Below are 12,822 nucleotides of genomic sequence, written 5' to 3' on the forward strand. Positions count from 1 at the left end.
TCAAACTAGACATTCTAATGTATTTGTCCTCTTGCTCAGTTGTGCACCGGGGCCTCCCACTGCTCTTTCTGTTCTGGTTAGAGACACTTTGCAGTCCTGTGAAGGGAGATCTCCAGTTCCTTGACAGTTTCTCACATGGAATAGTCTTCATTTCTCAGAACAAGAATAGAATAAACTGTGTTTCAGAAGAAAGTTATTTGTGTCTGGCCATTTTGAGCCTGTAATCGAACCACCATACGCTGATGCTGACGATACTGAACTAGTCTAAAGAAGGCCAGTTTTATTGCTTCTTTAATCAGCACATCAGTTTTCAGCTGTGCTAACATTGCCGTAAAAGGCTTTTCTATTGATCAATTAGCCTTTTAAAATGATGAACTTTAAATAGCTAATACAATGTAACACATTGGAACCATAGACTGTATAAATAATGGACGACGCCCTTTCGCTCTTTTCCATTGGTGAAAAATGAAGCCACCAGTGTCCTGATACGGCGCTGACATCTTGGACTTGCGTCTGCGCAGATAGCGATCTTGGGACCAGTTCTGCGCAGTAGTTATGCGCAGTAGCGAGAAGGAAGTAAAGCCGTAAAGCCGCGAAATCAACGGCCCCACCCCTGTGCCCCGCCCTCACTCTCCCTCGCAGAATGCGCATACCGTAATCAATCGCAAGTCCAAGTACAGTACAACCTTTGCTTGTTAAACCTAGACGATATGTTATAGCCTAACTTACATCATGTTTAACCTTAATTTAGAATAGGCCTAATACAAAAATAATTGGTAACTTCTAGCTGACGATCACCTGCTAGCTATTAACATGGCTATTAACGAGGCTTGTTGTCTTTTAGCTAACGTTAGCTAGCCCATTACATTTATTTACTAATTAAATAGCTTATAAATTTAACTTACCGAAAAAAATTCTAAGATCGATTGGAAATGCCAGATCGGTTAGCACAATGTACTGCAGAACAACCCATTATGTCCATGTGAAATTATATCAATTTTAGAAATTTAGAGATTAAATGTAAAGTTCCAATCTCCTCAGTCCTCCGAAGATTCAGTGGCTCCTCGGCTCAGATAGCTGTCAATCACAGCTGTGAATCACGACGTCACACCACCGTTTATAGAGCATTAAATAACTAACTAAAAACAAACTTATTTTAAAAACAAACTCTTGAATTTACATTAGCGTGATACAAACTACAGTAAATGACAGAAACCAGCTTCGGAAAAAAGATATTTGAAGGGTAATTTAATTGTTTAGTTGGTCTCGCGTCCCATTGAATAACATGGGGAGGGCGGGGTTTATGACCTATACTGGGACCACTCACCAGGGGGCGATCGAGACGTTTTGGCTTCACTTTTCAGGGCTTGTGCGGCACGCTTGATTGGAACACAGGAAGGATGGTTGCTGATAATAGGCCTCTGTATGCCGATGTAGATATTCCATACAAAATCTGACATTTCCAGCTACAACAGTCATTTATAACATTAACAATGTCTACACTGTCCAATCAATTTTATGTTTTTATAATGGACCAAAAAAATGCTTTTCTTTCAAAAACAAGGACATTTCTAAGTGACCCCAAACTTTTGAACGGTAGTGTGTATGTATATATATATATACAGGACAGAGTGGGCCCCTAGAAAATTGTGCTTGCCCAGCAAAATGTGCCATAATGCAACTCAGAATATGTAACATTAGTAGGACATTTAAATGCTACAGTGAGGCCTCTGTTTTAATGTCATGTCAGTGAAAAATACAATGAGCATCACAGCTTACCTTTACGGTTGAGGGGAGTGACTTATGGATCTGTAATAATTCATAAATATTTGACGTTCATTGCTTTAAAATACTCTTATGTAATCTGGTCTCGATCAGGTCACGTCATCCAGTTACATATGTGGCATTTCACGAATGTATTTTGTACAAATCAGCTTCTTAGATCAGTCATTTAAATCTTTTAAGGAAACGTCTGCTGGTTACAGTCAATAACACCTGTTGGCCCGAAGAGATTTCAAATGACCATTTCACAAATCCTCAGTCGTACTCTGGAAACGTACTACGCCGGCCTACAGCTTAGCAGCATTACACTAGCAGGGAATTAGTGAGCGTAGTAAGCGGCTGACCTCCCGGTGATTAGAATGTCACGGCCGGTCCGCTATCGACCAGTGTCTTGTTGTGATGTCGACTAAGTGGCCGGCTATAAGCTAAGGCTATAGTAGTGGCTCACCCGCCCTCCTCTCAGGCCCATGGGTCCTGCTGTTGCAGTGACGGAATAGTGGAGGCTCGTCCCTTGTCCATGTCCAGTCTGATTTATTCTGAAGTCTGTCCTTAGGCCACTCAGCCAATTCCACTTATTTCATCTGGTTCAGTAGTAGCACACCTGCTACAGCTAATCACATGCTTGATTTGTTGGCTAGTGAATTGAGTGTGTAGCATGTCCTGGGCCTAAAACACATTTATATGGAGAGTGAAAAGTAGAAGAGTATTTACAGTGTTTGTTAGAGAGTGGCCAATAGTACCATGTCAACATTTTAGTATTACTGTTGGTTTAACCAGCTTATTTTAGGTTGCACTCAATATTACTTTGAGGTTTCATGTTTTTTCCTTCTTTGGCTTGTCCCTGTTGTTTTTTCTAGTAGTTTGACTTACTTTATTTACAGTTGCAGTTCTAGTATCGTATATCTATGCTTGGTCCTCAATTCGTCATGTCTTTTAATATCTCCATTGGTTTCACCTATTTTTCCTCCCACACCTGTTTGTAGTTAATTCTATTCAGCATTCCGTTTCTTTGTGAGGTATTTTCTGTATGTGCAACTTTTTCTTGTCATTTTCTTGTCATTTCTTTTTACCATTGTACCAGACCTTTGCTTTTCAGTTAGTGTTTTGACCTCGTATCTGCCAAAGTCCTTTTGTGCCTTTGCTCCTGCCGATTCTGACCTTCCCGTGTATTGACCGTTTGCTTGTCCTATGTTTTCTGGTCTTTGGATTTAGGATTGCGTTTTTCACTCCCTTTGTCCGTGTGTTCATGACGGTTAGAGGCTGGTCTCATAGACGTAGGATAACGTCCATACATTTGGGACACTATATTCAAATGGCCACTAGGGTCAGTGGTGACAGCATTTCCTGTTAAATAGAATCGCAATAGGATGTTGTAAATGGCATGTTGGTGGGGCAGAAACACTGCCATTTCCGTCTCCAATGGTTGCAAGTTTAAATTAATGGAGTGGAAACTTTGTTTAACATTGTTTTCTGACCTTAACCCTAACCGTAATTTATAACATATCTTGCTTTTTTCTAAAAGGCATGACATGTTTTAGGAGTACTAGTGACATGACATACAAAACTTTTAATGTATTAAACCTTTTAGTGGCGCAGTGTAATGCACGCTGAACATTATGTAATGTGATGCTGATCCAGCTTCCACAGATTCACGTATGCTATGTTACACTTACTCCTGAGACCAGGTTGAGTATCCATTGTGCCTACTCCAGCATGGTTTACCAGCTCAATGTACTTTTCTGACACTTCAGAAGTAAGCCTCACATGTATCCAGTCTACTCCTATGTGTTTTCAATGGAAGGGTGAAAGGATGCAAGTAAAGGAAGCAGGCATGCTGTTCTCTAAGGGAGCGGCCCCACCATGTTAGTTTATTAATAGGCTCTTGACCTTGTGAAAAGGCAGTGCATCATGGGAGAATGAGTCTCTGGGTCACTGGGGCGCCGTGTTCATGTTCTCTTTGAACTAATGAAGGTATTTCTCATGAGAGCCAGTCAGAATTTATATATATTACTGTCAGGGACTTCATATCTCATCTCGCCCCCAGGCTTTCTGTTAGCTAACGTCAATACACCCTCTGCTCACAAAATGGACAATGTAACGCATGCCCTTGGGAGGCCTGTGTAAATGGTCTTCCAAACAGACCCACTCTGCCTTCCTGTTTTCCCTCAGGATAACCAGCTAACTATTTTCATGATGTGTGAACATAACCGCTCCCCAAGCCAAGCATAATGGTGCTGGCTGGCTCACGGGGGTTAATAAGAACCACATTTCTCCAAAAGACACTGCGTGGAATGTGGCTGGTTTTCTGAGATGTTACGCCATCTGATGTGTGGGCGATAACCGGCGATAATAACTGAGTCAGCTCGATGCTGTAGCTGTCAAAGTGCAGGACCGTCTGCGGGCTCGAGTCCAGTGTAAATGCTACATAATGCACGTGACGGGAGAGGGTGGCACAACTCCGTAATATGACACAGAACTAGATAGTCTACCGCACAGCTGGTGCTTTTTGTGGATTTGGCTCGGATTGCATTGCACCCAGGCTGCTGGAATGGGTTGAAATGACAATGCGTTTTCTTTTGACAGGCTCACTGCGGACCATGCGCCACGCACACACAAGCACACGCACAGGCTCACGCACGCAGGCACAGAGGCAGGCACGCAGAGACCCAACAAAAAAAAGCTTTTAGTTCTTCCCAGCACCTCTTTGACTTTGGGTCAAAGTTAAGGGATTTCACTTATCCTGCACCAATGTCTTTCTCCTACCCCATATGACGAAATTAAATATGATTTAATCAGCAATAACTCTCTCTGCTCTTTCTGTCTCTTACGCACACACACACACACACACACACACACACACACAGTCTCTCATCTACAGCTTTTGCTGCATACCATCAATTCCAGGCAGGAATACAAGTTAAACTCTTATGTATCACAATTTTATTACAAAAATTAGATCTTTTTAATATATTTCAGTGTTGCCATGCTTGGAGCATATAACAATACAGTAGAAAACCACCTGGTCCCCAGAAAGGATAGTAAAGCAGATGTTGAAGACGCTGTGGCAGCATTCTGTCAGTCACTCATGCTGTTACTATACAGATAATGTAACATTCCGAACACAGAAAGTACAAACACCTGCCCAAACACGTCATCATGTCCGTTAACAAACCTCAAGTAAATTACATTTATCAGAAGAATAACAATAAACTCTCCCACCCTCCCCAAAAAGGAATTAAAAAACAAACGACACATTGAATCCGCAACTTAACACGTATACTGAATATTTGCACCAGCCCAAGGCACCCAGGCTTCGTAGCATGTTGGCAATTAATGACATTCGTTTACAGGAAACACTTTGAAGCGAACGACAATTACAAATGATTTTAAAGTCCCGACTGTGCAGTGTCCTTCAACGTACCGTCGGCGTCCTCACTCTGCATGGCTCTCTCGTCATTCACAGTGCAAGTTCCGGAGGAGTGGCTGAGGGTGGGGGATTGGGAGGATGCTGTATCGAATGTCCACCATAATTCCACGGCGTCAAATAGTGACAAGACATGGACGGACAGCTTGAGTTCCGATCTGAAGGGAGACAAGAGGATTGCTCCCTAGATTCCGCACTGTTCTGTGAATGGTCCAACAAAAGGCGTAGATTGCCCAGCTGCCGGTCCGATACAAAATAAGCTAATCAAAAAAGCTCAAGTGCGCTTGCGACAAAACTCCAATCGAAAAACGACAAACTGATACCAACACTGTCCAACTGAGGTTTCCAAGACGAATTATATTTTTTTCAAGACCAAAAAACGTTGTTTCGCACATAAATATCTAATAGAAATCCCAAATTTAAGCTTACCAATAAATAAATACCAAATTGTCTGTAATGAACGTCAAAATGAAGACAAGAACGACTGAAGCTCAGAAGAAATACAGATAGGTTATCTCGAATTGGCATTGGTTTCATGGCGAAATGCAGTTCAGTGTTCAGTTGAGAGAACGGCACGGCTCGAATGTCCACTTGGTAGCTCCACCGAATATTTCTATGTTGGACTCCGACCAAGAGAAGACGTTGCCAGCTTGCGCTTTACTATTGCAGGTTGCCAGGTTATAAATATCCCCGATGGAAAGCTTCCTATCCCACATGTTGAGATTTGCAAGTTCACCCACATATGCTTGTGTGGCGTCGAAACCTCCCCCTAGTGTGTCCTGTGGAGCAAAAGATGACATGTTCAAGGTTAGTGGCGCGAATTCTGAGTACGCACTCAACCTTAGTACCTTTGGCCATTCGGGTAAAAAGCTAATCGTTCTATACTGTATTAAGAAGAGATTCAGTTGTTGGGATACATGTGACATATTCCCTGGTAATCTGCTGATTTCTTTAAAAAACGTTCTAAAAAGTCAACCACTCCCAAGTGAAGGTTTCCTGCAAACAAATCAAAAATGTAACCTTTTACGCAGGGCCTTTCTTTAGCCATTTCTTCAGATATTTATTATTTAACTTAATGTGTAATTGCCGTTGATCTCCCATTCTTCAATCTAAAGTGGATTCGGCTGGGAGGGTGGGGGGGTTATCTACGATATACAGCTTAAGGGCCTTCATTATATGGCTACGCTCATTGACCATCTCGTTAAGGTCTCTCAACAACACATTACATTAATATTCCTTCCTTTGATCATTAGAGAGAACGTGCATTAATATTTTCATCACTGGTGAATATAATTATTTTTTCCTACCGTTTATCTCAGTCATTTATAATCATTAGCATACCATTTATAAAGTTAGTTATTAAGTGAACCCCTTTACCTGCTCTTGTCCCAATACGAGAACCCCCTGCGGCTTGATGGGGTGGTATGGCGCTAGATTCTCTCCGCTGCCTCGCAACACTCCGTCCTGGAACGCCTCCCATACGCCATCGCGTGTGGTCCAGGTGATGCAGATGTGATGCCATTTCCCGTCGTTGATGATGAACGGCAACTTGGCTACCTGTAGCAATTAATAAGCACATTTTTATATATAATATGGTTGGCATTTGGAAAGATTGATTGCTAACAAGTTAATGGCTTATAATTTATAGTTTTATTTCTCATTATGAAGATGCTTGTAACGCTTCCATTACTTTCCCAGGCTGTGCCTAATGGAAGCGTAATTTGCTAGCACCCCAGATTAGCATAGTACACTGTACATTTGTCTTGACCTCAAAATGTGTTAGCATTTTGTCATCAGAGATCTTACCTTATCATTGATTAGTATCTCCATCGGGTTATTTCCCCATTCAATCAGCACCAGTTCGTTGGCCTGTCCTGGGACAGCGTATGAGAAAGGTGTGCCCACCCCAGGCGACGCGTTAGATTTAATCCACAGACACACGGTGAAGGCGTACATCTCCGGCAGGGTTCTCTTGGCTTTTGCGTACATGTAGTTGGTTCTCAACGGGAAGGTCAGCTGGAATTTGTCCAGTGGTCTGTTTTCTTTCCCACCTGCGGATGGAACATCTTTGTTTATGTTTCAGAGGTTTATATAAGTACGCTAAAACGCTTGTTGTGAGTTACGCCATAGTGTTTATTTATGGATGTAATCGTTTTTTCATGTGTGTAGGGTTTTTGCTCCTAACCCAATAGGGACGTTCGATCCCAAAGTAATGGTTTTTATTATAATTTTTTTGTTGTTGAGAGATTTATATCACTGCGGTATGATGTAACCACGTGAGTACGACAGACAGGGAATAGTTCACCCCCCCCCCCCACTCCCACACACACGCACACTCACGCGCACACACTCCTTAAGCCTTCTCCAACCACTTTCCTCTTTTGCTGTCTGTAATGTGCAGAACTACACCTTGATCGATGTTACTACATGCGCCTGTCCATCTCCAGTGCTGCGCGCGCTGTATCCAGCACTGCGTACATCGTTAAAACCCGCTTGTTAAGATTCTCCCCCTCCATGTCCCCTAAAAAGCAAACGACTCATGTTCACCGCTATAGGTAATAAAGCGATCATTGCCTCTCGCTCCCTGCAACGTGAATTATTATCCCAACGTGGAATCACTGTGTTAATATGGATTGAGATATGCAGAGCAATGCAGCTCCACCATCCCTCTTGCTAAACGCACTGTGCTGATCGCTGCGCTGCGGCACAGTCCGTATGGAAAAGCTGTTGGATAGATAGGGAGCGGGTTTAAAGTGTTTCCTCGTTTGATTTGGGCTTATCCATAGAGTGAATCAGTTTATGTTTTCTTTTTTAGAAACAGGTCTTCGATTAATGTCAACCTCGAAAACGAAAGACAATTTAATCGCGGCTGGATTATTCCGATGCCCTTGTTGTGTGTTATTAAAAAACGGTTTTGCCCAATTATATGCAAGGTATTTGAATCGTATCTAGCTGCATTACCACAACATCAATATGTATTTGGGACTGAGGTATTTTGCCCCCGAGATCACTCACCTTTCTCTAGGTCGGTTATCCTGTGATGCATGGAGGTCAGTGTGGACTCCACTCGGTTTCGCTGGTCCGTGTCATTCTTCTGACCCGGCTTAGTCTCCTCAAGGGTGTTGACCCGGGACAGCACCTGCTTCTCCATATCATCGATCTTGTTCTGAAGCAGGTCTTTCAGACTATTCGCCTGGGCGGTACCGTTGTTTCGGCTGTATTGCTGTATAACATGACAGGGACGGGAGCGTTAAAATAACATAGTATTGGTTTAAATAAACAAATCACCTGCCAGGTGGGATTCGTCGTGACTTAACCCGCTAAGCTTGTTTACGGAGGGCTTATTGCCTCAGCAATTAGTGACTAAATTGGTCCGAAGATGAAGCGTCTGTCCTAATCATGAGTGTGGTGCTACTTTATTTAGTGCTTGCGGGTTTGAAAAGCTTTAAATAGGTCCTTAACATTAGTGATTGGACTGGAACCCCCTATGGAAAGTAATTAAATCACAGAGTGAGCATCACAACTAACCTGACAGCCATGCATGTATGTATTTGATTTGATTGCTTTAAAGGAAGGCATTCCATATTGCTAAGTAAAAACAGGGAGGTCAATCCCCGATTGCCTACCTCGAGATTCTCCAACCTCTGTTTGAGAGTCTGTAAAGTCTGCCCTAGTTGAGCGAGAGTGTCTTGTGGACCCCTCGATACGTCCCCCATAGTGTTTTTGGCACCTGGTCCTATCCTCCGACCCCCAGCTCCGGCCTCGGGTAGACTCTGGCTCTCACACCTGCTCAACTTCGACGTTAGTTCCCTGATTGTCTCCTTTTGGTTCATAATGGTCTCTTTTTGCTGTAACACGGTCTCTCTCAACTGCATTACGGTGGTCTTCAGGTCCTCCGCCGGACCGCTGTTCTGCATGGTAGCCGCACACAAGTCCATATCCTTGGGCACAGACGTGCAAATAAACTGGGTCTGTACGAAATCTTGCGTTGACCCCTCCAGAACTAAGACAAAAAGTAGAAAAAGTTGCCAAGAGTGCCCTTCCATGGTTCCAGGTGTATTTTTTCGGCGTACGTGGTGTTGCAGCGTACGTGTGTTGTTGGTTGTTTCAGCACCACGGAGCTGTCCCCTGTAGCTTTGAGATGTCAGCTCTGCTTGTGCTAGTTTATATAGCCACAGACGGGATGAGCGCAACGCTGAGGCAGGTTCACTGCCTCACAGTGGGGAGGAAGGAGGTTGTGCTGCTTAATCACGTCCAGCCTCTTATTTAAGGTGGCTCACGACGATAGTACAGTCTATATGCCATTGTATCCTAAAGATAAGCACTGCTACTGAACGTAAATTGCATTATGGACTTTATATGGCCTGCAGTTCAGGTATTGTATAGAATAATATAGAAATAGTTTATAACAAGTCTTATTTTCCCTAATAGCTTTTTGTGTAGGTGGCAGGTAGTCTTGTGTGAGGCATATAGACTACTATAGGCAAATAGTTTGCTTTACATTCTAATGTTGAACTTGCATTTAAATCCACTTTTCATTTATACTTTTTCACGATTTAGTAGTGTAAATGTTGTGATTGATTTTGTGCGTGGTCATTTATTCCCTTAGGTAACTGAAGGGTGTTGCACGTGAAGCTCATTTTGACATCTCTAGAGTTCCACCTTAAAGGAAGCCTCTCCCCACTGAGGATATTCGCAGTGTTCCTTTCTCTGCCTATCCCGCGGAGAATCATCTATCTCTCTCTCCCTCTGTACTAATGTGGACAGTCACGCTAAATCCAGTGTCTTAGACTCGTTGGCTATTGTCCTTAATTTCCTCAAAAAAGAGACAATAAAATAAAATACAAATATTTTTTGATGCAATTTCGATGCATTGTCGTTTTTTCCTTCGCACGTTAGTCATACAATCTATGCGTTAATCAAACAAACTACCCATGCATTACTTGTGCCATTCGAAAAATTTTGCCTTAGGCTATTAGCAGCCATTTCACTTGTCCAAACTTTATAATTTCTGCAAATCCAAACAAGAACCTAAGCTATTCCATAAAGAAATAATAAATTATTACACATTTTATAAAATAGAATTAGAATATAGACTTCTGTAGTCTATTTCATCACCCAATTCGACGCCCAACAGGAAAACGTAAGGCAAAGCAAATGCATAAATCATTAATGCTTCATATGCTTAGCAAATAGATAATTATTCAGTGCTCGAATCCGTGTACATTTTCAAATAAGAGCTCATACAGTATTTCCTCCGCATGCTGACTCAAACGAAAAATAAGAGGTGAACTACCGCTCCTTAGACTCTCACCATCCGAGGGGCGCTAAAGGGATATGGAATTGATTCAAATAATTAATTTAACAGGTTGTTGCGTAACAATCCCAGAGGCTATCACATTAATATTTAGTAGACATAAAGTGAGTGAAAACGCGCCGAGGTCCGCTAGAATTATGTCGTTGGATATATTTGATCTCCTTTCTTTTGAGCGATGGCGATATGTTTCTCCGTCTCATAACTGAGCGGTTGCGTGGTTGGGAAACAGATTTGAATAGTGCGTTTTTTAACCAAATGATTTTAAGCTACTTCACGTTAATGTAGCTCTTTCACTCTTTGAGCAGTTTCGGGACTAGAATCGTACGTATGTTCTCGCCTACTGAATAGGCCCTTGTGTGAACTTGGTAAATACAGACTTTAACTTAAAGTAAACTTAACGTTATTTTATCCACATTGAATAAAACTGTTTCATACTCTTTGACAAATAATGTCTTTAGAACAAAAAAAGGATAAATTGATCCATCGTTTGTGTTAATTTGTTTAATTATTGATCGCGCGCGTTGTAATCAGCAATGTGCCAAGCCATTGGCGAAGAAAAGTCAAAAATAACAAATGGTTAATGGCCAAGTCTAATTGCGAGCCTGAAAAAGAGCCCGTGTTGCAAATCCCCCTTATCTCAGCACATGCAGAATAACAAGGAGTTTTGTCTACGTTTCCGAATTGCACACTATTCCCCACGCAGTGCGCTAACGTTGACTAGGCACCGCTCGGGTAGGTCACTGGTCAAAAGTAGTGCACTATATAAGAAGAAGGCTGCCGTTTGGCCCCCCTTTATTTTCCTGTTTTGCCATTAGGGCGCACTCAGTATGAACGTAGCTCATCGCCTTACTGTTCATTATCTATCGCCTATGCTCAGCAGGCAATAACATAGCGTTTCACCATATGGGAGCAAATTAGCCAATGTCCTATGCATTAGATTTACAGTACTGTAAGTATTAAGGTGAACTCTGACCCTACTGGGACGTCACACAATCCTACTGGGAAACCACAGTCGGTCCAGCAGCTTGCGTCTAAGATATATATTCATATTTATCCTTCATATTCACTCCATAAAAATGAGCAGCACCATATGCTCGGCCAAACGAGTTCTCTTCTCAATTCGATATCTCTCCATATGTCTGCCACGTTTCCTAATTTTTTTGAGACAAGCGAAATTGCATAAACAATCATCAATGTTGTAAGTGTGCGCTGAGGATTTTCAATTCGTATTTACGAATTAGTTATATTGAAACTCCTGGGACAATTGTATTGGAACTTCTGGTGCAGTGGATCTCTTCTGCTTGACACCTCTCCACATTTGTGCCATGTAATACCCGTGAGATGTTTGAAGTTGTGACGATTTGTGGATGGCTGCCCTAATATGTTTTTTTTTTTTTTTCTCTATTCCGTTTCTACTTAATCGTACCCCAATTCAATTGAAAAAGTTTGCATTTACTCTCCGTGGTCTTGTTGGAGCCTGTCAGGTCCAACCAAAGCAAAACACAACACAATTTTCACCAACAAAACTGTTCACAAAATGCCCATCCAGCAGGGTTTTGTGCAAAGTCAGTTTAGCTGCTGTGTGTGCTAGCTCAGCCCAGTGGCTGATATAGTTGGGCCGGACTCAGCCAACAGAGGTCGGACTCAGCCAACAGAGGTCGGAACCAAACAGCACCCTATTCCCTAGGTAGTGCGCTACTTTGGTCCGGTGCTATGGACTCTGGACAAAAGTTCCATTTAGGACGCCCCTGTGATGTAGCTGGGCTGGTTCGAGCCAGCGGGAGAATGGGCTGTGATCGGTAATAATCAGTGTCCCAGTGCCCTACTGAATAATGCAAGGCCTTTATAATAGAAGCTGGTGTCTAATGGCAGAGATAGATCAGGACTATTCCACGCTCTACCACCGCACCACCACGATCCGCATATGTACCGGCCTGGAGGAGGAGGAGGAGGGGGCGGCGGACGAGCACAAACAAAATCACGACCGTGGCGAACTCCCGAACTGTTCTCTGTTCCCTACATTCTCTTCTGAGACAGTGAATGGGGTCCCATTTTTTGGTACATACCCTATATCTGAATGTGCTTTGTATTCTGTATGTATGTAGTGTAAAGTGAACCGTAAAATAGAGAAGGATGGATCCCATTTTTTGCAACGTTAGGAGCCGGCGACAGCGTAGGCAAACTGTGGCCATTGGGGAGCTGTCTTCCTGCCTGCCGGCCTGTCTGTCTGTCAGTCTGATTGGACACAATGTGGGTGGTTTTCCGTGGGGAGTATGGCTGGGGAAATGGAGACAGGGAT

General features: G+C 42.7%; 1 protein-coding gene across 1 annotated transcript; it reads right to left on the bottom strand.

The window, feature by feature from the left end:
• Positions 1-4,699: 4,699 nt before the first annotated feature.
• Positions 4,700-9,357, bottom strand: LOC105021613 (neuronal pentraxin-1). The gene is made up of 5 exons (XM_010889390.4): positions 8,833-9,357; positions 8,222-8,429; positions 7,013-7,257; positions 6,584-6,763; positions 4,700-5,985 (listed from the first exon to the last, which is right to left on the bottom strand). The coding sequence occupies exons 1-5, from the start codon at positions 9,250-9,252 to the stop codon at positions 5,764-5,766; spliced, it is 1,275 nt and encodes a 424-aa protein (XP_010887692.1). The 5' UTR covers positions 9,253-9,357; the 3' UTR covers positions 4,700-5,763.
• Positions 9,358-12,822: the final 3,465 nt, after the last annotated feature.

The sequence above is a fragment of the Esox lucius genome, chromosome 9 (genome assembly GCF_011004845.1).
Source record: "Esox lucius isolate fEsoLuc1 chromosome 9, fEsoLuc1.pri, whole genome shotgun sequence".
NCBI lineage: Eukaryota > Metazoa > Chordata > Actinopteri > Esociformes > Esocidae > Esox > Esox lucius.